Source organism: Mangifera indica, chromosome 2 (assembly GCF_011075055.1).
Source record: "Mangifera indica cultivar Alphonso chromosome 2, CATAS_Mindica_2.1, whole genome shotgun sequence".
NCBI lineage: Eukaryota > Viridiplantae > Streptophyta > Magnoliopsida > Sapindales > Anacardiaceae > Mangifera > Mangifera indica.
Window position 1 is genome coordinate 886,112 of NC_058138.1, and position 27,595 is coordinate 913,706.

General features: G+C 30.1%; 1 protein-coding gene and 1 long non-coding RNA gene across 11 annotated transcripts in view; one reads left to right on the forward strand and one right to left on the reverse strand.

The window, feature by feature from the left end:
* Positions 1-27,595, reverse strand: part of LOC123208977 — a 98,262-nt gene that overhangs the window by 13,583 nt on the left and 57,084 nt on the right. The gene's annotated exons all lie outside the window — the stretch shown is intronic.
* LOC123208956 lies at positions 14,298-26,230 on the forward strand. Of its 10 annotated transcripts, none has more exons than XM_044626636.1 (13): positions 14,298-14,602; positions 14,844-15,515; positions 15,606-15,931; positions 17,014-18,424; positions 18,650-19,075; positions 20,231-20,731; positions 20,950-21,132; positions 21,511-21,966; positions 22,514-23,232; positions 23,628-24,762; positions 25,220-25,304; positions 25,389-25,498; positions 25,575-26,230. In XM_044626636.1, exons 5-9 carry the CDS (start codon positions 18,668-18,670, stop codon positions 23,114-23,116), a joined length of 2,151 nt encoding a protein of 716 aa, XP_044482571.1. In that variant the 5' UTR covers positions 14,298-14,602; positions 14,844-15,515; positions 15,606-15,931; positions 17,014-18,424; positions 18,650-18,667; the 3' UTR covers positions 23,117-23,232; positions 23,628-24,762; positions 25,220-25,304; positions 25,389-25,498; positions 25,575-26,230. The 10 variants fall into 10 exon arrangements, with proteins under 10 accessions (XP_044482571.1, XP_044482572.1, XP_044482577.1 ...); XM_044626637.1 differs by having other exon boundaries at positions 23,628-23,807; positions 23,895-24,762; positions 25,389-26,230; XM_044626642.1 differs by lacking the exon at positions 25,220-25,304 and having other exon boundaries at positions 23,628-24,850.

Consider the following 27,595-nt stretch of genomic DNA (forward strand, 5'->3'; position numbering starts at 1 on the left):
CCAATTTTTTTCATATTTTCAAATGAGATACTCAAAGAGTTTAGTCTTTATAGTGGTAGTGGTAGAAGTGCTCATAAACTATAAAAATAATTAAAATGAATGTGAATGAGAGTATAATTTAATCTTTAAAATCTGAAACTTTATTCTGTCTCCTCACTTTGAAAAATAAGAAAGGACATTTCTACACAAAATTTCCTATTTTATATCCTTAGCAATCATGAAAGATTTTTCCATATTTTCAATCAAGATTTTTTCATTTTTGCCATTTAAAGAGCACGGTTTCTATGAGGCTGATGTCTCTGGTTTTATTCTATTAATTATCTATTATTATAGTAACTTATTCATGTATATTCATTTTAAATAGGGAAGTATTATATGTATAATTTTATATATAAATAATAATGTATTTTTATATAATTAAGTAATTTTAAATTAGAGATAAAATAATATCAAATTATAAAGTCATATATTATTATTTGTGTATAAAATTATGCATTTTATTTTCATTTTCCCCCACAACAAATAAAGACAGTGATCAATTCTATAATACAATCCTCTTTTTCTTACTTTAATAAATATTACTTTGTTCACATGGTGAGACTCCACCTTAATCAATTATTTCCTACAAAGTTATAATAAATTCATCATGTTCACATTAAGCTACAAAGTTTTTGTCTCTTATAAGGGATTTCGACTTTAAAAGGAAAAAAAAAAAACACAATTTGTTATGATTAGAAATGAGTTTTATATATTTTATATAAAATATGGTTATTTTGTATATGATAAAATAACATTATTTTATTTTTTATCTTAAAAAATTAAAAAAATATGACAACTTATAATACTGGGTTAATATAATAAGTATATAAAATACATGTTTCATATGATTTAGGATTTAAAGATATGATTAAATATGTTTAAAACAATAACAGAAGACAAACATGTACAATATGCAAATTTATTGACTAGGGGTAATATAGAGATACTTTGATTACTATAGTCTATTTAGGTATTAAAAGATTATCAAGATAATATTGAATTTATTATCATTTTATCCTTATTTATTAATTTTTAAAAATAAAAATACTCTTATTTTCAATTAATATATCAAATAATATGAAAAATATTTTAAAATAATTGAATATTTAAATAAAATAATATTTTAAAATAATTAAATATAATAATAATTTATAAATAATTTATTTTTTTATAATATTTTATTTTTAATAATAAAAAATAATCAAAACCAAACACACCCTAAATATACAAAAAGAGAATGGAAATGTAGTTTTGGTGAATATATCATTTTGTATTCCTTTTACACTTTCTTCTTGTGGAATGAGTTGTTCTGAAAAAATGTTATGTCAAAATATACATATATATTTTTATATGGGTATTATTGCCGGAAGAGGATCCCATCATGCAGACATAGATTGCTCATAGTCATTCAACTAGAAGAAAGTGAAGGGGTCATTGTGGAATGAATGAAGTTTTCTCTTGATTGCATTTTTTTTCTCCGGCAATTATTCTTGCAATGCAGTGAGAGTAATAATTGAGTTTCTATAATTGTTAAAAAGGGAAATTAATTGGTAAACACTTAAAAACCTTTAGCTAATGTTCACTTTATCTACTTTATACTTCATTTTTCACCACAAAAAATATTCTCTTTCTTAATTGAAAATTATTGTTAGAATAAATAATATTGTCAATAAAATAAATAGTATCAATAACTTGTAAATAATATTATCATATATAAGAGTTTAAACTAAATTCAAATTGAACTATATCAAATAAAAATTTCATTTCAAATCAATTTAAATATTTAATTAAACTGAACTATAGGATTTTTTAATATTGTTTTAATAATAATATAGAAAATGATGTTTATTTAATAATTATTCGAAATAAATTTCAAACTAAGTTGTGTCATGCACCAAGTTTGTAAGCTGGATTGATTTGAACTCTCTTTAATTTAAATTAAAAGTATAACTTTATATACAAATAATGATATACGACTATATAATTAAATAATTTTAAATTAATTATAATTACTTATATTATTCTTTTATTTCTATTTAAATATTTTATTTTATTATTAAGTTATAAAATTTAATTTGGTTAATTAAATTATTTATGTGTTTTAAAAGTCTTTATATGTAAATTTTTTGACCATTTATTAATAAGACAAAATATTGTATTATATATTAATAATAAGTTAGGGTAATTTAATAAAGAAATTAAAATAATAAAAATACTTTTAAGAGTGAAAACAATAGATAATTTTAAGTTAAATTGAGTTGAATTAAGTCAATTTGAATATTAAAGGGTTAGGTTAAAGTTAAAAAATTTTAATACGGTTTTAATTTGGATAGAGTTAGAGTTGAAGGTTTCTGATACAAAATTCAAATTGATATGATACAAATACACTCTGATGGTGCCAACTACCAAGCCTACCGATCACAAAGGGACAGGTGGTCCATGATTTTGTGGGGCCCACACAGGGCCTAAAATCCTTTGACACAATCTCCCCTGTTTTATCTTTCTCCTGTCATGTTATGTAAATGTTACTTCATTCACTTCTTTAAATGCTAACTTTGGGCTCTTCCTTGTTTCTATTATATATTTATTTAATTAAATTAGTGGACCCACTTAAATTTATTATATTATTCAACTTCTCTTTCGGAAATTATAAAAATTTAATTGGGCCATTGTTAAAAAATTATTAGAAAATAAAAGTACATATTCAAGTTTTTTTATGTAAACTTGTATATAATAAATACCTATAATTTTAAAAAATAATATTAAATTATAACAATTAGTTGTATTTAGGATTGGCCCAAAAATGCACTGGGTGTTAGACTGTCCCTTAATCTAAGTTAATTTTTAATGAATGGATGGTAAAAATTTCATAGTTTTAAAATTAAAATGTGTTTTTTAATATTGTATTTTATTATTAACACACATGCCTGAAATTAAGAGGTTGAGTTTAAGGCTTCAAGTAAATAACTGTAATTTTTTATTTGTTTCTAATATATATATTTTATATTAAAGCCTTCATCATGTATTAAATTTGAACGTGCTTAACACATCATACATAATATCATTCCATTCTTACTTTAAAATCATAACATATTCTAAATTAACTAAAATCTTATCCCCAAATAATCTATATTTTAATTCCATTAATAAATTTTCCTATTCAAAAGTAGCCATTCGTCTTAGGTTGATTTTCTATTTTGGAAAATTACTAAAATTGACTTTTAAGAATATTTCACGTAAATATCATCTACAAATTCTGATAATCCTTATCCCAACCTTCTTGCCCTTGATTGATTTAAAAAAAAAAACCCTAAAACTAAACGACAAACTCAACCATAAATCGCGTGTCCATCACATGCATAAATTAAAAAAAAATAAATTTAAAAATAGTTAAATAATAATTGCAAGTGACATTCCCTAAAAATAATACCATTATCATAACCTACAAATCACGTGTCAGCTTAATAAATAAAAAATCTCATGATTCCACCCTGTCAAACACGCTCTCCAATTAATCACTTTCACTGTCCTAATCTTGACCGACAATACAATTTTTTTAACTTACTTTAATTTTGATTAATTAGTAATAATTATTACAATTAAATTAAAAAAAAAACGGTGATGTACGTAAATATGTAATTGAATCTAGAAAAAAGACAGCGTAATACGACAACGATGCACCTCGATGAATCACCAAACCTCCTTCCTTGGGAGTTGTAACAAAGGAGGCTTTATGATGCCTCTTTTTTTAACAAAAGCAATAATTGGATATAGTGGACATATAAAATACTCTATGAATACGTAACATACGATTCTGTCAGACAAGACTTTTTCTTACTTTTTTTTTCTTTTGGAGCCACTCTTCAGCTACCCAATCTAGTGTCTCCTTTTTATTTTTAATTAAAATAATTAATAATCTAAATTATAAGAAAATTTTGTTGATATTTATTTTCAGATTTGGGTGAGGCGGGGCTGTAGCGCATGAGATGGAGAAGAATAGAGTGGGGCCACTGCCACAACTGCAGAACAACTGCAACATTTGCAAGCGTCCAACGTGTCAGCCACTGCCCCACACTTGTCGCTTTAACTTACACTCGTTGACTCTACTCTTCTTTGTCTAGCATGATTTTCACGCCGTATTTTAAAACACTTTTCACCCCCTTCGCAAAAAAATCAACCACTATTTTTAAAATCATACAGGTAATCAAATTAATTATTTAATTGTTAATTTATTATTATATTATTATATATTTTAACTTTAAAATACATAATAATTTGAAAAAATTTAAATCCAAGAATTTTAACTTAAAAAAGTAACTACAATCCTACCACATTCGACAAATAAAAAAAAATTAATGGTAGATAAATAACAATTTATATGGATAAATATTAGATTATTAATACACAGAGATAGAGCTATCACATGAGCAATTTAAAGTACGATTTTTAGTATGTCACGAGTAAGCACGGCTCATTATTATACCATATTGTGCCAAGCTTGTCGGTTGATTTGATTGTGTCGTGGGTCTAACCTTTAGGTCTACAAGGTGGTCTAATACTGTATACAATATTATTTAAAATATTAATAAATAAAATAATAATTATAATACAAAATTTTATTTTTTTGAATTAACGAGGGTCGACCCCATTAAAGGTTTGACCCTATATACATAAACTCATATTGCGGAGCTTGTGCATTTTTTGAGTTGGCTCGACCCATTGACACTTCTATATAAAAATATATTTTTGTTGTTTTTGAAATCTTAAAAGACTCTTTATTGGTACATATCACAAAACGTTATTATTGTTTCTTATAGTGGATAGGGTAGCGAGCAAGCTATTTGAGTTACTTTTAGAAAACAAATAATGTTATATTCAAATTGACTTAAATATATAATGATCAATTTAAAATTGCACTAGTCAAATTGATAGAAAAAATGTCACTAAAGATTAAAAGTGAAATAATTAATATCATAAACAGAATAAATAATTTTAATAATAGATAAATAGTATTATCGATATGATGAAAATTATTATTGAATGAAGATTTAAACTAAACTCAAATTGAACTATCAAACTAAAACTTTAGTTTAAATTTAATTTGAATCAAATTAAACACTAAACTTGAGTTGAACTAGCTTGATCTAAACTCAATTGTAAAAGCAATATGAAACATTGGGTTGAGATGGGAATTTTTGGCCTTTTTGTGATGTACTAACAATTGATTGGAATTGACTTAAAATGATTAAAAAAAAACAAGACTAAAATAATTTGAAAAAAAGAAGGTACAAAATTATAATATTTGAACTAATTGGACTAAATGTAATAATTTCAAATCGGAAGGATGAAAAAAAACTATCTCTTAATGGTAAGGTCTAGGATGTCACATAATGTGCTATACACCAAGGCTTGCAAGCGGGTTGTGTTGGCACACTAAGTCTGAAGGTCAACATATCTCACATCACGATGGGTTATAAAATTTCCTAGCTTTTGTGGGTTGACCCACAAAAGATATAAATGTTATAAAGCCAGTGGCTTTCCACCAAAGCAAGTCAAAAAAGGTGGTGGGAATTCATTTATTAAAGCAAGAAGAAAATGGCAAGGCTTACGCAGGAGAAACCAAAGGAGTGTGAATGCATTAATGAAGTTGAAAAATTGGCTTGGAAATTTGCTTCCTTTGTTGACTGGGGGGCGGCAAATTACCTATAAATACCCCCTCCTCTCTTCATGTAAACATAGATTTCTCTTCTCTTTTCTTCATCCGAAAATAAAGTTTCATAGCCTTGCTCTCTTCTCCTTTACTATTTCTTCCTTTCATTCCTTTATCTTTTATACTTGCTTAATTAATTTTATAATATGTTATCAGCACGATCAGCTCAGGTATATTATATATTTTCATTATACCGTTATGCTGCTTATATATTATAAATATGGATATCCCAGTTATGACATCCCAATTATCTTTTAATTTATGTTATGTTTCTATTTAATTTTTTATTATAATTGTACTATATTTGCAACCTGAGGTGTGCAAAATTATAAATCTAGACCTGAAGTCCTGAAACTCTTGAATCTAGACTTGAAGTCTGGAATATCATAAATCTGAACCTAAAGTTCTGAATCTTATTTGTAATTTGAAGCTTACAAAATTATGAATCTGGATCTGTAGTCTTGAATATCATGAATCTGGATCTGAAATCTTGAATATTATTCGTAACCCGAAGTTTATGAAATCATAAATTTGTGACCTGAAGTCATAAATATTACTTGTAACTTGAAGTTTACAAAACCAAGAATCTGGACCAGAAGTCCTGATATTATTTAAATATTTATTTTTATTGTATTCCATTTATTTGAATAGTTATTTATTCGCATATTTATTTATTTGAATATTTATTTTTATTTATATCCGATTTACAACCTGAAGCTTGTAAAATCGTGAGAATATATATATGGGCCCGAAGTCCCGAGTTTTATGATTTACAATTTGAAGTTTGTAAAATCATGAGAATACATATATATGGGCCGGAAGTCCCAAGTTTCATCAAAGTCTTTATTTTAGAATAATGATATCACCTTTACAACCTGAAGTTTGCATAAAGTGTGAAAAATATGGACTTGAAGTCCAAAACATAATCAGAATACGTATTATAATATTCTGAATACTAATTACAAAACCAGAAGTTTTGTAAATATGAGATAATATATGAACCTGAAGCTTCCAAAATTAATCCCAATATTTCTTCTACGAAATCAGCTATTTTGTAAATATGAAATAATATTTGAACCTGAAGTTTTAAAGATTAACTCATATATATTGGTTACAAAACCAGAAGTTTTGTAAATATGACAATAATTGAACCTGAAGTTCCTAAAATTAGATGGATAATATTAAATGAGCTTTTTTGCATGAGTCTCCACCTAGAATTTGTGAGCCTTGAAAAACTAACTAAATAAAATATCCCAGAAGGACAAATACAAGGCTATTATCTTTTGGCATCATATCCCTGAAGGATTGCAAGCTGAAATATGAATACAATGATTCTATATTTAGTATAACTCTGTAATATTCAGAATTTTTTCCTGAATGTGGAAGATAAAATATTCTCCACATTTTATTTTTGCTCCTGTAGTAGCAATATCAGAAAAGAAATTCTGAATTAATATTTTCTAGTTATATATCGTTCCCTGAAGTGAACGTAACTACCAGAAGTAGTTATTATGAGTATGACATGCCCAAAAATTTTTATAATTAAATCCATCATATATATTTATTTTGGAGTCATGCATATTTTTTTTTGTATTTTATTGTCATGTTCTCTTCCTTTCAATATTTTGTGTACGTTATAACTAACGTAATTTTTAAATGAAAGGAAATGGACTCCAAAATTAAAGCATTGACTTCAAAGGCTGATGAAGGAGATATGTGTTTGGTGGATAGTGCAACAACACACAATTTTTAAGGAAAAGAAATTTTTCTTATCTTTAGCATTAATTGAAGCTAAAGTAACTACCATATCAGAATCAATTGATCTGATAGAAGGCTCCGGAAGAGCCACAATTATGTTAAATAATGAGACCAAATTAAGCATCAATGATGCATTATATTCAAATAGATCCAGAAGAAATCTACTGAGTTTTAAAGATATAAGAAAAAATGGTTATCATCTTGAAACCATGAGTGAAAATGGTGCAGAATTCATCTGTATAACTAGTAATGCCTCCAGAAGAAGGCTTATACTAGAAAAATTGTCTGCTTTATCATCTGGATTGTATTATACAATCATAAAGGCAATTAAAACCTACGCAGTATCGAACCAGATTTCATTGATGCAAAAGCATTTATGCTTTAGCATGATCGTTTAGGCCATCCAGGATCTACAATGATGCGTAAGATTATTGAAAATTCATATGGACATACATCACAGAATCATAAAATTTTATTGTCCAGTGAACAATTCTGCACCGCCTGTACTCAAGGCAAATTAGTAATAAGACCATCTCCCTCCAAAATTGGAGGTGAATCCCCATCATTCTTGTAAAGGATTCAAGGGGATATATGTGGACCCATTCATCTACCAAGTGGGCCATTTCGTTATTTTATGGTTTTAATTGATGCATCTGCATGATGGTCTCATGTTTGTTTATTGCCTACTCGAAATGTTGCATTTGCTAAACTATTAGCACAAATTATCAAATTAAAAGCACATTTCGCAGATTATTCGATCAAGTCAATACGACTACATAATGCTGGTGAATTTACATCCAAAACATTTGATGATTATTGCATGTCTATGGGGATTGAGGTTGAACATCCAGTCCTATATGTCCACACACAAAATGGATTAGCTGAGTCTCTTATCAAACGACTTTAGGTAATTGCACACACTTTATTACTGAAAAGTCAATTATCTATTTCTATGTGGGGACATGCTATATTATATGCTGCAGCGTTAATTTGCTTACGACCTTCTTCTTATCATCAATATTCTCCCCTACAATTGGTTCTTGGTTACCAACCTAATGTACCTCATTTGAGAATATTTGGTTGTGTTGTATATGTCTCTATTGCGTCCCCTCAATGCACAAAAATGGGACCCCAATGTCGTTTGAGAATATATGTTAGATATAATTCACCATCTATTATCAGGTACCTGGAACCATTAACAGGTGATCTTTTTACTGCACGATTTACAGATTGTCACTTTGATGAGACAACTTTCCCGTCTTTAGGGGAAAAGAAAATGCCTCCTGAAGTTAGGCATGAACTTATTTGGTATGTACCTACAATATCTCATTTAGATCCTCGCACATCCCAAAATGAAACTGAAGTTCAGAGGATAGTGCGTTTACGAATTATTCCCAACCAAATGCCTGATGCATTTGTTGATACGACAAAAGTGACAAGATCACATGTTCCAACTGTTAATACACCAGCAAGAATCAATGTGACTTCTGAACAGTCTATTCGAGTCATGACTGATCCATCTACCTCACGCCAGAAATGTGGTAAACCTGTTAGATCAAAGGACACTGTTCCTCGAAAAAGAAAGACAAATAATCAAACAAATATTCCTCTAGAAGAGGTTATGGTCCCTGAAGAGACTCAAGCCCCAGAAGTGGCACAAGCCCCTGAAGTGGCACAAGCCCCTGAAGTGGCACAAACCCCTGAAGTGGCACAAACCCCTGAAGTGGTACAAAATCCTGAAGAACAGGAAAATGAGAATATTGAAATATCTTTAAATTATGTTAATACATAAGAAATGTGGAATCGTGAAACAATTATAATTGATGATATATTCTCATTTGCAGTAGCTACTGAAATTCTGAATGATGATGATTTTGAACCACGTACTGTGGCTGAGTGCAAACAAAAACATGATTGGCCTAAATGGGAAGAAGCAATTCAAATAGAATTAGCTTCCCTAACAAAACGTCAAGTGTTTGGGCCTGTAGTTCCAACACCTCAAGACGTACAACCTGTTGGATATAAATGGGTATTTCTGAGAAAAAGAAATGAGAAAAATGAAATTACTAGATATAAAGCCAGGCTTGTAGCCCAAGGCTTTTCCCAAAGGCCCGGTATAGACTTTGATGAAACATATGCACCTGTAATAGATATAATCACATTCAGGTATTTAATCAGTTTAACAGTCTCTGAAGGACTGGATATGCGTCTAATGGACGTAGTTATTGCTTATTTGTATGAAAATTTAGACACTGAAATTTATATGAAACTCCCTGAAGGATACAAATTGCCTGAAGTAAAAAGTGTCAATTCAAGAGGCTTAAACTCAATTAAATTACAACGATCATTGTACGGATTAAAACAATCCGAACGTATATGGTACAATCACCTCAGTGAATATTTGAAAAAAGAGAGCTATGTGAATGACCCTATATGCCCATGTGTCTTTATCAAAAGGTCAGAATCGGGATTTGCTATTATAACAGTTTATGTTGATGACATGAATTTAATTAGGACTCCTGAAGAGCTCTTAAAAACTGCTGAATATATGAAAAAAGAATTTGAAATGAAGGATTTGGGAAAAACAAAATATTGTCTTGACCTGCAAATCGAGCATAATTCAAATGGAATATTTATCCATCAATCAGCGTATATTGAAAAATTATTAAAACGCTTTAATATGGATAAGGCTTATCCTTTAAGCACCCCAATGGTTGTTCGGTCTCTTAATCCAAAAAAGGACCCATTTCGTCCTCAAGAAGAAGATGAAAAGATACTTGGTCCTGAAGTACCATATCTTAATGTCATTGGAGCCTTATTATATTTGGCCCAATGCACGAGACCAAATATATCCTTCGCAGTTAATTTATTAGCCCGATTTAGCTCTGTATCAACCCGTCGTCACTGGAACGGAATCAAACATATACTCCGTTACTTATGTGGAACTAGAGATTTGGGATTATTCTATTCTGTCAAATCTCCTAAAAATCCTAGTTTGGTTGGATATGCAGATGTTGGTTATCTTTCTGACCCCCATAATGCCTGTTCACAAACGGGATATGTTTTTACTTATAATGACACAACTATATCATGGCGCTCCACCAAACAAACCTTGGTTGCAACTTTTTCAAATCATTCAGAAATTTTAGTTCTCCATGAAGCCAGTCGAGAATGTATATGGTTACGGTCTGTCATCCATCATATCCAAAATGCATGCAGTCTTCCTTCTACAATAGACACCCCTTCCATATTATATGAAGACAATGCAACATGTATAACTCAAATTAGAGATGGATACATCAAAGGAGACAGAACCAAACATATCTCACCGAAGTTCTTTTACACTCATGAGCTCCAACAGAATAAAAAGATTGATGTCAAGCAAATCAGATCTAGTGAGAATCTTGCAGATTTGTTCACTAAGACACTACCGACATCAACATTTGAAAGGTTAGTGTATAACATCTGTATGCGACGACTCAATAAGCAACCAAGTTAATCCTACTACAAAGAGGGGGAGCGTTTATCAGGGGGAGTATTTATCAGGCAAAATTTTGAAGTAATGGACAAAAGGTGCACTGTACTTTTTTTCCTTTCACTAGGTTTTGTCCCACTGGGTTTTTCTAGTAAGGTTTTTAATGAGGCAGTTTAAGCACGTCCAACTCTAACTTACAGGACTTTTAATAATTATGTTCCTTTGCTTTGGTTTTTATCCCACTGGGTTTTTCCTTAGCAAAGTTAATATAATTATTTGTAAGTGGTGAAAATCCAAGGGGGAGTGTTATAAAGCCAGGTGGCTTTCCACCAAAGCAAGTCAAAAAAGGCGGTGGGAATTCATTTATTAGAGCAAGAAGAAAATGGCAAGGCTTACGCAGGAGAAACCAAAGGAGTGTGAATGCATTAATGAAGTTGGAAAATTGGCTTGGAAATTTGCTTCCTTTGTTGACTGGAGGGGCGCCAAATTGCCTATAAATACCCCCTCCTCTCTTCATGTAAACATAGATTTCTCTTCTCTTTTCTTCATCCAGAAAAAAAGTTTCATAGCCTTGCTCTCTTCTCTTTTACTATTTCTTCCTTTCATTCCTTTATCTTTTATACTTGCTTAATTAATTTTATAACAATAAATTTTTTATTTTTTAATTTTTGCATTTCGCATTGTGAGAGCCTATCAACCTTCGTGTGAGGTCTAGACCCAGTCTGAAAATTCAAGGACTCTGCCAAAATTTGTTGCAACAATCTGTTGTACTAAAGGTGCTCATAGACTGTACCAGCAATTAGGGCTCGATTTAAATCAAATTAAGTTTAAATATGAGTTAACATAACTTTCATTTGAATATATAATGATTAATTTGAGATTAAACTTTTTTAAATTGATTAAAAATATTGTTGGAGATTATTAATTAGCAAGATAAATAATGTTATCAACAACGAGATAAATAATAACAAAAAGATGTATAATATCAATAATTGATAAATAGTATTATCGATAAGATAAACAATAATAGATAAACAATAATATTAAATGAGAATTATAGTTAAATTCAAATTGAATTATAAAATTGGAATTTCAATTTGATTCAAGTTAAATATTGAGTCAACCTGAGCAAATTTCGTTAAAAACAAATTGCAAATACAACAATACACAGGCTTGAGTTGAGATGAGACTTTTTGGATTATCAAACAATGGAATTGACATAGAAATTATTAAAATAGTAATAAATTGAAAAAGAAGGGACAAAATTATAGTATTTGAAATAATTGGACTAAAATATAATGCTCTAAACCACAAGGATGAAAATATTCTCTTTTAAGTCTTTCTCCTAGTGTAAAGTCTTTTCGATAATGTTATATCAAAGTATATTTGGGGTAAAAATGTGTATCATTACACCTCAAATTTTTTAAGGTGAAGGTGATAATATTACTTTTTATATTAATTATCACATTATTAATAATAATAATAAATTATTAAAATATTTTATTATATAATAATCAAATGAAATAATATTTATTAATAAAAGATAGAATAATAAGTAATTTTTTATTCCTTTTAACCATACTGTCATCTAAGTCATTCTTCTATTGAAAGCTTTGAGAAATGCTTATCAAAGTCTATTTTGACTGAAAACTTGCACCATCACAACACACATTCATGCTTGAATGCCTTGTAATGAGAATTTAAAATTCTCTCATCCATTTTCATGTAAATTTCTCTCATCATCTCCTAATATGATTTAAATATATAATTTTTTACCTCATTTTATATAATAATGTGCCAAATAATTCGTTTTAACAATTATTTAAAATAATTTTTAAACTAGATTGAACTGTATACCAAATGATTTATTTTTAATAATTAATTTAAGTTCAATTGTGTTTAAAAGAAAACCGACTCTCCTAATTTGAGTTTGATATGAGTTCATTCTAAATGAATTTAATTCAATCTGAATTGATTTTCAAAACCAAATTTGTTTGGTTTAAATCACCTTATTCACATTGATAAGTAAATTCGAGTTATAATGACCAAACCTACAATCACTTCAATCTCTTCTCTTCTCACTGGATCTTCAAGTTAAAGATACTATTTGACAATTCTTCTAATTAATTACTGAACATATTAGATAATGTAATCACAAAAAGCAATGCATGTTATGTTTTTCTCTTAGGAGTTTTCAAATATTTTGTTCTAGAAACAATTTAATAAATAGTGTGTGAAAATTTAATTTATTGTTGATGGTTCTAGAAATGTAAACTCAGGTTGGCATGCTTTTAATTTTAAGAGTATAGTTAGGAGGTATGAAATAAGAAAAAACAGGGAAATGGATGAGAGTAAAATTTAGTCTCCAAAATATATATTTGAACATATGGGAGCCAAAAATCAAACTATGAGCAAAGGTATTTTTAGGGCCAAAGGATTATTTCCCATCCAAAATATGTTGTAATCTTAAGTTTCTACCTTTTAACTTTGAAAATCTTATTTACTCATCTATGAATAGTTAAAATTAACAGAATCCAAACCCTTAAAAATTTTATTTCTTTTCCCCCCAAACCCTAAAAACTGACCATTGACCATATAGACAAAGTTTTAAAAAGTGACATTCTCCCCTTAGGGTTTAGTTTTCAAACTCTAACATCATTGTCGGCGGTTTTTCCCTGTCGAAGCTTCCTTTCTCTTTGACAACCTCTCTCCTCTCAATTGGATGTCCTATCAGTGTCGAATCAAGTTGAGGAGAAGAAGAGCTTCGTCGGGAAGACAAAACTCTTTATCTTCCTAGATGTCTTCTTTTGGAAAGATGATCGTTTTCCTAAACTAAGATGAGATCTTCGTCTTCATCTGGAAAGACAAAGAGCTTCATCTTCTTGATGAAGATCTTCGTCTCTCTGGCTTGATTTGACGTTGATCAGACATCCATGTGAGAAGAGAGAGGTCACTGGAGGGAGAGGAAGCTTCAGGAGGGAGATGCCACTAACAATGGTATTGGAGTTTGAAAACTAAACTCTAGGGGGAAATGTCACTTTTTAAAACTTTGCCTAGAGGGAAATGATTAGTTTTTAGGGTTTGAGAGAAAAAGAGATTAAATTTTAATTTATTTTTAATATAACAAATAAAATAATTATTTTGCCCTTGAAACTATTAATTTTAACCCTCTATGGGTGGGTAAATGAGATTTTCAAAGTTGAGAGGTTGGAATTTGAGATTAGAGCATACTTTGGGTGGGAAATAGTTTTTTGGCCTATTTTTAGTGGTATTAAAATGGTTGAACGAGATTTATAAGTATACATGCATTTCTTTTCTATGACCGGCTTTTGAACGGTTGTTATCTGAAGACTGGAAGATATCACAAGACTGGAAGCTAGTGAAGATGAAGAGAGATTACAGTGGAGACGTGAAGATGAAGATGGATGAGATTCAAATTTAGTCTCTTCCTGGAAGATGCGTTTGTCTTTGTCAGATTAAGTATCTACCTGCTACAATTTGACTCTTCATTTTCCACTAATCAATTGAATTTGGTGGAACTTTCATTTCATGTTATGAATGAATTGAGGTGATGATCGATCATTTATAGTAAAGTTAAAACCAATTGATTCGTGTTCACTGTAAGCTCTCTTTATCATCTTCAGATTTCTTCTCTGTCAATCATTCAGAAATAGTTTCGCTCACAAACCTCTCTGAAACCACATCCCTTGATTTTTTTTTTTAAAATCAGTTTCAGTGTTCTGAATTCTTAAAAAAAAATCGGCTATTTCTCATCTACGAAAAAAAAAATCGTTTCTCTTATTTATTGTTAATTTCGGTGTGTTTTAATTATTTTCATTTTCTTCTCTTCTGTTTTCGAAGCTTTAAAAAAATAAGAAAATGGCTGATGTTGCCGGGAGCATCGAAAGTGTGGTGAGTCCTGTCCTCGAAGTTGGCAAGTGGTTGGTTGTTCCGATTTGGCATCAATTTAAGTACTTGTTCAACTATACTACCAATTTCAAAAATCTCGAAAAGGAAGTTAAGAAGCTGAAGAACACCAAAGAAGAAGTGCAAGATCAAGTTGATGCAGCTGAAAGAAATCTGGAGAAGATCAAACAAAATGTTAAGGATCGGCAGAAAGATGTGGAGAAGACGATTATTAAAGTAGATCAGTTGATTCAAGAAAAAGCTAACAACCAGCGTTATTCTAAGGGATTGTGTTCCAATTTCATCATTCACTACAAACACAGCAAGAAAGCATTCAAATTAAAGCGGGATGATGTTGATCTACTCCTCCAGCAAGGAAAGGAATTGGGTCCAGTTTCCTCTCGTACTAATCCACTATTGGAGATTTGGCTAAGGTCTAGTGAAGATTACGTGCCTTTTGAATCAAGAAACTCTACTATGGAGGAGCTGTGGGATGCTCTAATTGATGAGAATATCTTCATGATCGGTGTTTATGGGATGGGTGGTATTGGGAAGACCACTCTTGTGCAGGAACTTGGTAGAAAAGCTAAGAAGGATAAACTCTTTGAGGACATTGTTTTTGTTGAGGTAAAGAAACATTCAATACAAAATTGTTCATCTTTTAAGGTTTGCTCTATGTTCTGATTCTAATTGGGCTTTTTTATTTTTGTCTTGTAGGTATCAGAATCTCCTGATATAAAAAAAAATTCAAACAGCAATTGCAGACAACTTAGGTCTGAAATTCAAAAACGAAAGTGAAAGGGCAAAGGAGCTATATTCAAGAATGGAGGGCAGGAATATTCTTTTAATTCTAGATAATATTTGGGAGCCTCTAGAAATTGAAAAGACGAAAGGAATTCCTTGTAGAGCTGATCGTGGGAGAAATAAACTTTTGTTTACAACAAGAAACTTAGATGTGTTGGAGAGGATGGGTTCCACAAGTAATTTTGGGATGGGAATTTTAACTGAAGAAGAAGCTTGGATTCTGTTCACCAAAATGACAGGTATTGTGTTATACAATTTTCACTTGTGTGTTTTCTAGATCAACACATTCTAATTCTTTTTTTTAATTATTTGATGTGTTTTGATGTGAATATTAAAATATTAAAGTAATTATAACATGAACAAATTCTAACTTTAAATTTTAATTTCACTTTTGTTCTTGATAGAAAACATTACAATTCAATTTTATTATATTCATGCTCAAGATTTGGAGTGGATTTGATCTAGACTATTTCAAATTGAATCTATAGTTTAGATCAAAAAAGTCGATTTTAAACTAAAGTTTTAAATTGGTAGTTTAACCTAAGGTTTACTTATTTATCTATTTAACAACATTATTCATTCTGTCGATGATGTTACCAACCACTCTGAAGACAATATTGTTTAGTGTTGACAATGTCAATGACCTTTCAGTGGTATTGTTCATTAGCTCAAACGAGCTTGAACCGAACATTATGCTTTCAAATCAAGCTCAAGAAAACCTCAAGTTCAATTAGATCAAATCCACCCCTACTTTAGACATCAAATTCTTATCTTTGATTTTATTATGTAAATTGTTCTCCTAAAAGTAAGAACTTTTACATTTTCATTAATAGAGATTAATTTGGAGTGAAAAAGTGTTATTTATGTTAAGTAAGGTGCAAAAATGTTTTAAGGTCAAACCTTGGGTGGAAAATGTAATTTATAGAATGCAGTATTTTGATTTGCATTTGAAAGTTTAATCAAAATTTTTTCACTAAATTTGTGTAGGAATAAATAATCTTAAGAACCTAGTTTTCTCTTGTTTGTTAAATAAAACTATTTTGCATTCAATATATTAATTCATATTTTTTTCAAACACTTTGAGAGAGACACTATTTTGCCACTTATTATGTTACGAGTGTCCAATTATAGATTTTTAAAAATAAAAATTTAAGAGGAATCATGTTTGATATTATAAAGTGAAATTCATTTAGATTATACAAAATTGAAGGAGTTATTTAGAAAAGAATGAAATTCAACATTTAGAACTTTTCTTGTTTTTAAATCCAAAGTATGGATGTAAAATGAAAATTAGTTTGTATAATCCTAGATCTTTTTGCAGGTAATATTATTCAAACATATAGATTGGGTTCTTTACCAAATGATATATGCAAGGAGTGCAGGGGATTACCTATTGTCATCTGTACAATAGCAAAAGCATTAAAAAACAAAAGTCATCGATCAGATTGGAAGGTTGCATTGCAAGAATTGAAAGCACCTTCACCATCATACTTCACCGAATTCCTAGAAAAGGAATACACAAGAATTGCCTTAAGTTACACGCTTCTAAGAGATGATGAACTTAAGAAAACTCTTTTAATTGCTAGTCTAATGGAAAATAATGCTTCCATTTTAGACTTGTTTAGACATGTTGTGTGTCTGGATATACTTAAAGGAGTTAACTTGACAATGGAAGACGCACGAGATAGACTGGATAAATTAGTTCACGACCTCAAAGATGCTTGTTTGTTACTTGACGGGTTTGAAAGTGGAAATTTTGCTATGCATGATGTTGTCCGTGTTGTTGCTATGAGAATTGCATATATGGATCACCATGTATTTACAACGAGGAATGATGTTGAAAGAGAATGGAAGGATAAAGATAAACTCAAGAAATGCACAAAGATCTCCTTGTCTGGTGATAGTACTATTATTAGTCAACTTTGGCCTAACGATTTGGATTGTCCAAATTTTGAATATTTCTATATGACCAAACTGTGGTACTCTTCTTTTGAAATCCCAAAAGACTTCTTCACAGTGATGCCAAAGCTTAAGGTATTGAATTTGGTTGGATTACAACAATCATTATTGCCATCATCAATTGGTCTTCTGACAAACCTGCAAACATTGTGTTTAGATTATAGCAATATTGAAGATGTTGCTGTTATTGGAAAGTTTAAGAAGCTAAAGGTCCTTAGCTTGCAAGGTTCTTGTATTAAAGAGTTTTCTACAGAAATGGGTCAATTAACTCAACTAAGGCTGTTAGATTTGAGCTATTGTAGACAACTGAAAGTTATAACTTCAAATGTGATATCAAAATTATCCCAATTGGAAGAACTTTATTTGAATAATTACTTTATTCAGTGGAAGATTGAAGTACTTAAGAATTGAAGCTCTTGTCTAGTCTCACCACTTTAGAATTGCATATTGAAGATGACAAGGTTTTGCCTAAAGGCTTCTTTTCTAGAGAACTTATAAGGTACGATATATTAGTGGGACATTGGTCGTTCAAATATCCAATATTTGATGAACATGAGCACTTGAGGAGATTGGAATTGATAATCGATCCTACCACCAAATTAGAAGAATTATGTGTAATCAAGAATGTTGTACTCTTACGCTTAGCTGAATATTTAGATGATGAGGGCGAGGATGAGGATGAGGATGAGGAAAAGGATGAGGACGAGGACAATCTTGAGCATTTAAAATTCAAATTTCAGTCCAATGAAATCACACCACTTTTTAACAAAAAGGTTTGATTTACTTAACTTCTTATACTTGTCTATTATATATATTCTTATATTCTTTTAGTTTTATTCTCATTTGTTAACACATAGTTGTAGTCTTCTCTCTTGCATTGTTTTAACGAGTGACTTAAATTTTTAGATTCAGTTCAATTTTATTATTGAGTACTCTTCTTTTTAATTTTTCTCATATTAATTTATAAATATTGAAGCAATAATTAACTTTAATTGTAGGTTATCTGTCCTGATTTAATGGACTTGACATTGAAGAATATTATTTCTAGAAAGATCTGGGATGACCATCTTCCATCTTCCTCCTTTCAAAATTTGAAACAATTGACATTGTGGAGATGTGCAAAGATAAAATTTGTGTTTCCTTATGCCATAACCAAAAACCTCCAGCAACTCCAATACCTTGTGATAAAGGATTGCATTGATTTAGAGGAAATTGTTGCTATAGCAGAAGGATTAGAAGCAGCTGCCAATGTTGTCTTTCCGCAAGTAACTGTAATGGTGCTTGAAAATCTACCCGAACTTGCAACTTTCTATCCTGGAATAAATGCTTTAGAATGGCCAAAATTGAAAGAGTTGGTGGTGAAAGATTGTCAAAAATTTAAGATGTTCACTTCAGAGCCAAAGTCCCTGTGCTTGGACCAAAAGGTAAAATAATCTAAATTTATTCCTTTTTTTCTTCTTAAATTTATTTTATTATATGACCTAACTTCAAAAAAATTGACTCATTAGTAAAACAGAACTAACCTTCTAAAAATTCCATCCTCATTTCTTACAGAAAAATATTAAAGGTAAAAAATAAAAGTCCTCACAAATAATTAACTCAAAGTACATCATCATAAATAATTAACAAATTTAGTAAAATTAAATTATTTGTGAATAATAGGAAATTATATTAATTTAATAATTCATTATAGAGATATATTTTTTATTAAAAATAGTTTTTTAAACCATGTGGACTACCTTACTTTAGTAGGCTGATAGTATTTCTCAGCTTGGCTTGAAATAGTTTTTCTCTCAAATTTTTGTCCCTAACGTTATTAATTTTTGTACAACAAACATTTGAAAATAGTAATACTATATGTATTTTTAATTATTACCAATTTATACACCAATAATGATATATCTAATATGATTTAGTATTATTTTATCCTTAATTTAAAATTATTCAATCGCATGCGATACCTCATTATAAGTACCTAATTTAATGCTCATTATAAGTGCATATTATATAACTCATTTCAAAATTATGTCAGCATGATTTGGTAGTAGACAAGAGTAAAAAATCTACTTAATTTTGAAACAAATTATATTAAGGTAAATACTAGCTTGGTATGTATTTAATTCTTTGTACGTATAAATTTATACTTGGTATCTATACATGCTATTATATACAAATGTTCATCATATTCATCCGACAATGTTATAGGTTACAAATCACACTGACTACACTATGCCATTCAGAGCACCTTTCTTTTTTTTTTTTTGGATGAACTCTTTAAGGTACTATTAGGTTCTAAAAATCATAAATATAGTTTTATTTTTATTAGAGATATATGTAATAGGTGCATGGTCTTTCATATTATTGGAAAGCTTGATGAGCTCAATCATTTTTCATGAATTTTGAAATGATATACTAAATTAAAAGATTAAGATTTTCCAAGAAAAATAAATCAAGAAGTATGTTTAATTAGTGATTTTGAAAAATAATTTTTGAACATAATTTTAATGTTGATTTTGATTTTTTCTTGAAAAATAAGCTAATTACAAAGTTAATTGGATTTCGTTTTCATGGCTTTGTAGATCAACCATGATTTGGCGATATTTCAATTAAAGGATGGTCTGGAAGAGATTGGTTGGGTTAGTTGGTCTAAAGTTCTTAAAATCTCCTATTATAAGTCAACACATATTCCACTTGGGCTCCAAAGATTTGAAAATCTTACATTTCTTTATGTTAACCATTGTCATAAGTTAGTTAACTTCACAACAGCTTCAATAGCTGGAAGTTTGGTGCGGTTGAAAGAATTGAGCATATCAGATTGTTCAATGTTGACTGAAATAGTAGAAAATGACGGAGATACAACAACAATTGAAATTGTTTTTGAAAAATTGTATAAGGTGTCACTTAATCGGTTGGAAAGTCTCACATGCTTCTGCTCAGGGAATTACTCTTTCACTTTCCCATCATTGAAAGAGTTATTTATCACAGAATGTCCCAATTTGAACACTTTCTTCAGAGGAATCTCAAGCAATTCTGAATTAAATTTGCAGTCCCATGAAATTATGCCATTTTTTAATGAAAAGGTTTGATAGATGATAACTTGTTGTACTTCTTTGATATATATTTTTATATTCTCTTATGCTTATTCTCGTTTGTTAATATTTTAGAGTCAAAAAAAAAAAAAGAAACACATTGCTATTATTAACGGCATGTTATGATAAATTCATAAGAATCAATTATTTTTTTAAAGATTTTCTCATGAGTTTTTAAATGTTGAAACAACAGTTTACTTTGACTGCAGGTTATATTCCCTAATTTAAAGGTCTTAGAATTGATGAATATTAGTCTTGAAAGGATTTGGGACAGTCAACTTTCAACTTCTTCTTATCAAAATTTGACACACTTGAAAGAGTTGGTTGTGGAAGATTGTCATAAATTTAAGATGGTTGCTTCAGAGCCAAAATCCTTGTGCTTGGACCAAAAGATATAAGAATCCAATTTTATTCCTTTTTTTTTTTAAGTTTTCTATATTATATTACACAAATTCGAAACAATTGACTCATTAGCAATAAAGCACTAAGCTTGTTAAAATTCCATCCCTATTTCTTACAGAAAAATATTAAAGGTAAAAAGTAAAAATCTTCACTAATAATTAACTCAAAGTACATCTTCATAATTAATTAACAAATTTAGTAATACTAAATCTTTTGTGAAGAATAGGAAATTATATTTAATTTAATAATTCATTTTAGAGATAAATATAAATATTTACTTACCTCTGCAAGTGTTTTTAGTTTAGAAGAAAGACAAATAATTATTTTTAATTACTTTATGTTAAAATAATTATTAATATTTACCGCAGGACATCTCCCTTGATTTGAAGTTGTTGACATTGAAAGATGATAATTCTATAGAGATTTGCTATAACCAACATCCAACTTCTTTCTATCAAAATTTGACACATTTGACTTTGCGGAATTGTGAAAACATAAAATACGTGTTTCCATCTTACATTGTCAAAAGCCTCCACCAACTCCAACAACTAAAGATTCAAAATTGCAAGGTTTTAAAGGAGATTATTGCAAAAGAAGATGAAGCAACTGCAGTTGTCGATTTTGTCTTTTCGAATATAACCTCATTGAAGCTTGAAGATCTACCAGAACTTACAGCCTTCTACCCTGGAAAATATACTTTAGAATTGCCAAAGTTAAAAGAGTTGTTGGTCAAGGATTGTACCAAATACTTGAGCTTCAAAAAAAATAATGTGGAGACTGAGTGTGATATTTTAGATCCAAAATCTATCTTGCAGAACAATAAGGTAAGAATCTTTTATTTAGTTGTTTCTCAGAAAAAAAAAACCTTTCTTTATATATATGACATTTATTCAAAAATTTAATCATGGAATTCTTACCATCTCAATATTTCTACAAAACATAAATTAAGAAAAATCTACGCTTATTTGATTTGAACAAATTTATATTAGGATCATTCAACAACTCTTATTGAGGTAATAATATTATTTTCTATTTTCCAAAGTAACCTCCCTATTTGTTCAGATTTATTTTGTCATTGGTCCACTAATATAATGATTTTCATCACCCATACAAGCAAATTTTGTGGTTCAAATTGTGAATTGATAGGTAGAGAATACTACCAAGTAATAAATTGAAAGGCTAATTAATTATAATCTATTCAGACTTTTCCACTGAATTTTTAATTTATTGCATTACCATTTTTCATGAATTGATAGGTAGAGAAATACTTGTAAGTACTGATTTTTTTTTGTAATTTGTCTTTCGCAATAATTGAAGTTTTGTTTTACGAATTATCAAAAACTAACTGGATTTCGTTTTGATGGATTGTAGATTAACTTCAATTTGGAGTTATTTCAATTATATGATGGTGAGACAAATATTCGTTGGCACGGTCAATTTAGAACTCTTACAATCAATAAAGATAACTCTACGAATATTCCACTTCGACTCTTTCAAAGATTTGGAAATGTGAGAGAGCTCCGACTATTTTCAAATCAATACATAAACATTAAGAGCCCATATGATCTTCCAAATCTTGAAGTGCTAGATGTATATTTCCATAACAGATTGATGAGTCTAGTCCTATTCTCAGTTTTTTTCCAAAATCTTAAAGTTCTGAAGGTAAGTTCATGCCACGGATTAATGAAGTTATTTACACCTTCAATGGCTAGAAGTTTGGTGCAGTTGAGAGAATTGGGCATATCATATTGTAAAATGCTGACTGAAATAGTAGAAAATGAGGGAGATGCAACAACAAGTAGTGAAATTGTTTTTAACAATTTGAACAAGTTGTCACTTGAATGGTTATATAGTCTCACATGCTTTTGCTCCGGAAATTACTCCTTTAGTTTTCCATCTCTAGAAGAGTTAAAGATTGAAATTGCCTCAATTTGGATATTTTTTGTCAAGGAAGCTTATCTACACCAAAGTTAGACAGAGTCCTTTACAAGTCTTTCGGCTTTCATAATGAATATGTGAATGTGATGACACAGGCTGAGATTGGGGAGAATGACTTAAATACAACTATACAACAAAAACACAAAAAAGAGGTATGTCTTTAATTAATTAGTTTAAATTTGAGTAATTTTTAAGAATATTAGATTTTCAGTGTTAATTATAATTAATTGTGTTTTTATCAATATCGACCTTGCACCACATAAAAAATTAGTTTGTGTATATGCTTAGCATTATTGTCGGACTAGTGGCCATCACACAATTTCACACCTCTTTTCACCACTAGGATACAACTAACTTCCTCTATAAATTTCTAGGATACAACTAAATGAATAAATAAATAAATATATATATATATATATATATATATATATATATATATATATATATATATATATATATATATATATATATATATATATATATATAATTATTACAAGTTTTTAAGGGAAATATTAATTTTAATTTGATTGACATGGTTTTTTTTTAGGTTGGCTCCCTTTGAAAGCAATTGATATTAAGCGGAAGGGATATCCTGACAAATTTGCAAGGAGAGTTTCAAGAGAACTTTGTCAAAGTAGAAACTCTTCAATTGATTATGGATGATTATGCATATATACCAATTCATATCCTTAATCAATTTATCAATCTTCAAAAACTGATATTGAAAGTGAGTTCATACAAAGAGATATTCTCATGTGGAGAAGGTAAGGAACATGTTGGAGCATTCTCAAAATTAAAAGATCTAATATTGCAGGGACTTTTGAATTTGAAGTGCATTTGGAGCAAGATGTTCAGTTCAAATCAATTTGTCAAAATCTTCATTCTTTACACGTAGAATATTGTCATAGTTTGATGACTCTACTGCCGCCTTCATCGTCTTTTAAAAATTTGATGACTTTGAAGGTAAAGTATTGTAATGAAATACAAAATTTAATGACATCTTCAATGGCCAAAAGTCTGGTATGTTTAAAAACCTTGTCAATACAAGAATGTGAAATTATGGTAGAAGTATCAGCAAACGAGGGAGATATAGAGAAAGATGAAATTGTTTTTGAGAGATTGAAGGAGTTGTGCTTGTTTAATTTAGAAAGTCTGACATGCTTCTCTTCTGAGAATTCCACTTGAAACTTTCCATTCTTAGTATCATTAGATGTGAGTAAATGCTCTAAGATGAAGACTTTCTCAAGAGAAGGTGTAAACATGCCAAGGTTACAGGAGGTGAATTGGAAAGATTGTTCAAATGATCTTAATTCTGTCACAACACAAATGCAAAATAGTATGTATTCATTTATTTAACAATATACTTTTTCCATAGGCTTTCTTGTCCTCCATTGAGTTAATACAAGTCAATCCTCAATGTTCTTTACTACTGATTTTGTCTTTGATTAAAATTCCCTAAGTACATATTTGGAAACTACAATATTATAGTTTATGTATTGTTAAATTGAGTATACATGTTTTAAAAGTATTGAGGTGGTTGTTGAGGAAATTCCTCATCTTCTTGTTTAATTGATATATTATGATCATTTTAAAGTCTGAAAGTAGTATTAATTCTTTACAATTTTTCAGATTCATCGAAAATGAAAGCTCTGCACTCACCTGATTCTATAGCACCGAGCAGGGTAGGTGGTAAAGAAATCAAGTGTTTGCATGTCATTTCAGTTGGGAAGAAACGTCTCTTCTTCTATGTTGCTGGATATTTTCTTTTGAGTTATTTACTGCCCTTTATGCACCTGCACTCATATATTAGATAATTTACTATTATAAAGCTGTGCAAATTGAATGCAACTATATCCCTTATTAACATTCCAACTGTATATTCTAAAGAATTGGATGCATAATGACTGGAAACCGGAATGATAAGTCAAATGTTGGAATGCTAGTTTAAACCTTTCTTTTTTAATTAACCTAACATGCCTCTGACAATGATGGTTCATGGACTGCCAATTCACATGGTAATGCCACCACAGTTGTGAAGTTAGGGCATAATACGCCTTCTCGACATGGTAAAGCTTGTTTCATGGATTAACAAAGTAGGAGAGAGTGATGAAATAAATTTAAACTAAATGACTTTTACAGATAGGCATAGAAGATGAAACACTGTCAAGTTCATCCCAAAAACTTCATGTCAATCAATGCATTGATAGCCAAAATCTCCCCTGCAGTAAGGCTTGGGAAATTTACATGTTTGTTTATTTTGTTGCAGATGTTTATTGTTGGATTTAAGTAAATAAGAAAAAATTTTCAGGTTGTTCGGTTGATCTACACCAACTCTGGCCTAGCTCTATTTGCCCATGCGTCCAGCGCTATTCACAACTGTGGAAATGGCAGCGTAGTGAAAGGAATCTCTCGGGGAAGGTTTATTACTTTCAATATGCTAATTTCTTTTGTTTTTATATTTTGACCTTTCAAATGTCTGTTGCAAACTCATCAGGTAACTACATACATAGCGCCCCGGTTGTGGCAACCTCCTAGTAGAATACTTATGACCATTGACATTAATGGTAAACCAACTGAAGAGTCTGTTGCATGCATTGATTTATCCAAAAATGATTCTTACATTATCTCTGCCTTTAGTGGAAAGGTTTCCTTATTCAACGTAAAGACGTTCGAGGTAAGTTATTGCACCTATCCAAATTCAAACTCCGTATTTAATATACGATCAACATGTAACATTCTTGGTCCAATAACTAACTCTACTTTAGACACACAATCTATCATAATTTTACTTTTAGGTTTTGTAACTCAAAACATATATTAACAATTTAAGGAGCTCATAAACTATTTAACTAGTATCATTTTATCATCCTTTAGTGATGTGGGATACTCACACACAAACCCAACACCTCTCTTATGTTTTACCAATGTGGAATTCGCCTAGGGGTCTCTCAATTTTTGTATATGACACTCTTAGACAAATCTCACATTGCTAAGCATGAGAGAGAGTTGGGTTTGTGTGTGCTTCCAACATTGCTTGAGGATTCTAAGTTCAGAGTAGTTAAATAGCTTATGAGCTCCATAAGCTATCAAGATGCTTTTTGAGTTGCAAAACCCAAAAGCAAAACCATGATGGACTGTATGTCCAAAATGGACAATATCTTGACAGTAGGCAAGACTATTAGATCAGGAATATTACACAACAATTTATGATTGATCAGATAATGCTTTCTCAATATATTGAGATTCCACATGACCGAATGAGATTGCTTACTTGTCTCAAGTCATGGCAATGTTCATGCCCCTACCTCCAGTAGCTACCTTTTTGGTGTTCCATCCTCCAGATAATAATATTATTGCCATTGGGATGGATGATTCTACGATTCAGATATACAAAGCCATTGGGATAAAGGATTCTACGATTCAGATATTCTAATCAATGTTAGAGTTGACAAGGTAAAGTTTCTCACTTGATTTGTCATCCTCAAGATAATCTAGTTAATGGCTTTCTTGATTTTCTAGAGCTTATTGCATGATATATAATGTTGAAGCATAATTAATGTTGAATGTTGGTGGCAGGTCATAACCAAACTTAAGGGTCACCAAAATTGAATCACAGGGTTTGCATTTACCCAAACTTTAAATGCACTGGTGTCTTCAGGGGCTAATGGGTAGGTGAGAGACTAACTAATATAAAATTCAATATTTTTGTGTTTATTGCTATTAGTTATTTCTTTTATTTATTAGAGATGCCATAAGTTTTTATTAAGAGTAAGAAAACTAGCACATTCAAGCATTAAGGGCTTTCTCTATGGATTATTTACTTATCTGGGGAGCAAAATACTTTCTTCAAAACCTTGTTAGATAATATGAGAGCTGCAATTTGAGATTGATCTTAATCCATTGAGGGTAATCAATGGCTGCATACTACAAGTATTTTTTTGGTAAAAAATTTCAAATATAGTTTAATCACCATGTATATATAGTCTTCTTGTATATTTCCTTCTCAGTGACAAGTGTTGAGAAGTGCCCAAATGTAATCTGTTGTTGTTTGAATAGGCGAAGTTGAATGATCAAATTGTTTTAAGGGAACCTCTAATGCAAAGATCTTTCAATGAAAATGTTGTTTTTGAATTCTTCTTTTCCATAAATCTGGTTATCTTGGTTATAGTGAGATTAAATACCAGCATTGGGCTCATAACTATCTGCTGGATTTTTTGATATGGCTTCCAGATCACGATGTCATGTAACACAATATTGTGCCCAGTGAACCAAGTGATTTGAGTTCAAATCCCTTGGCCGTACTGTTAAATCAAAGTAAATTATGGGAGAGGAAAAAAACATAAGTTGCTAGTCACTTACCACGCTGAAAAGAATAGTCAATCATGCAAATGACAAAAGACCTTAATTTACTGCAAGTTCCAAAGTGGCTTACCCAAGTCACTTCTAAATGCTATTGAATTTCAGTCAAGGTCCCAAAAATTATGTTGAAGCTTTCTCTTTATTGCTATTTCTGGG

Coding starts and splice junctions, on each gene's coding strand:
- LOC123208956 (XM_044626639.1), top strand. CDS start 18,668: ATGGACTTGACATTGAAGAATATTATTTCTAGAAAGATCTGGGATGAC. Junction 20,732..20,949: donor TGCCATTTTTTAATGAAAAG/GTTTGATAGATG, acceptor CTTTGACTGCAG/GTTATATTCCCTAATTTAAA. Junction 21,133..21,510: donor CCTTGTGCTTGGACCAAAAG/ATATAAGAATCC, acceptor TATTTACCGCAG/GACATCTCCCTTGATTTGAA.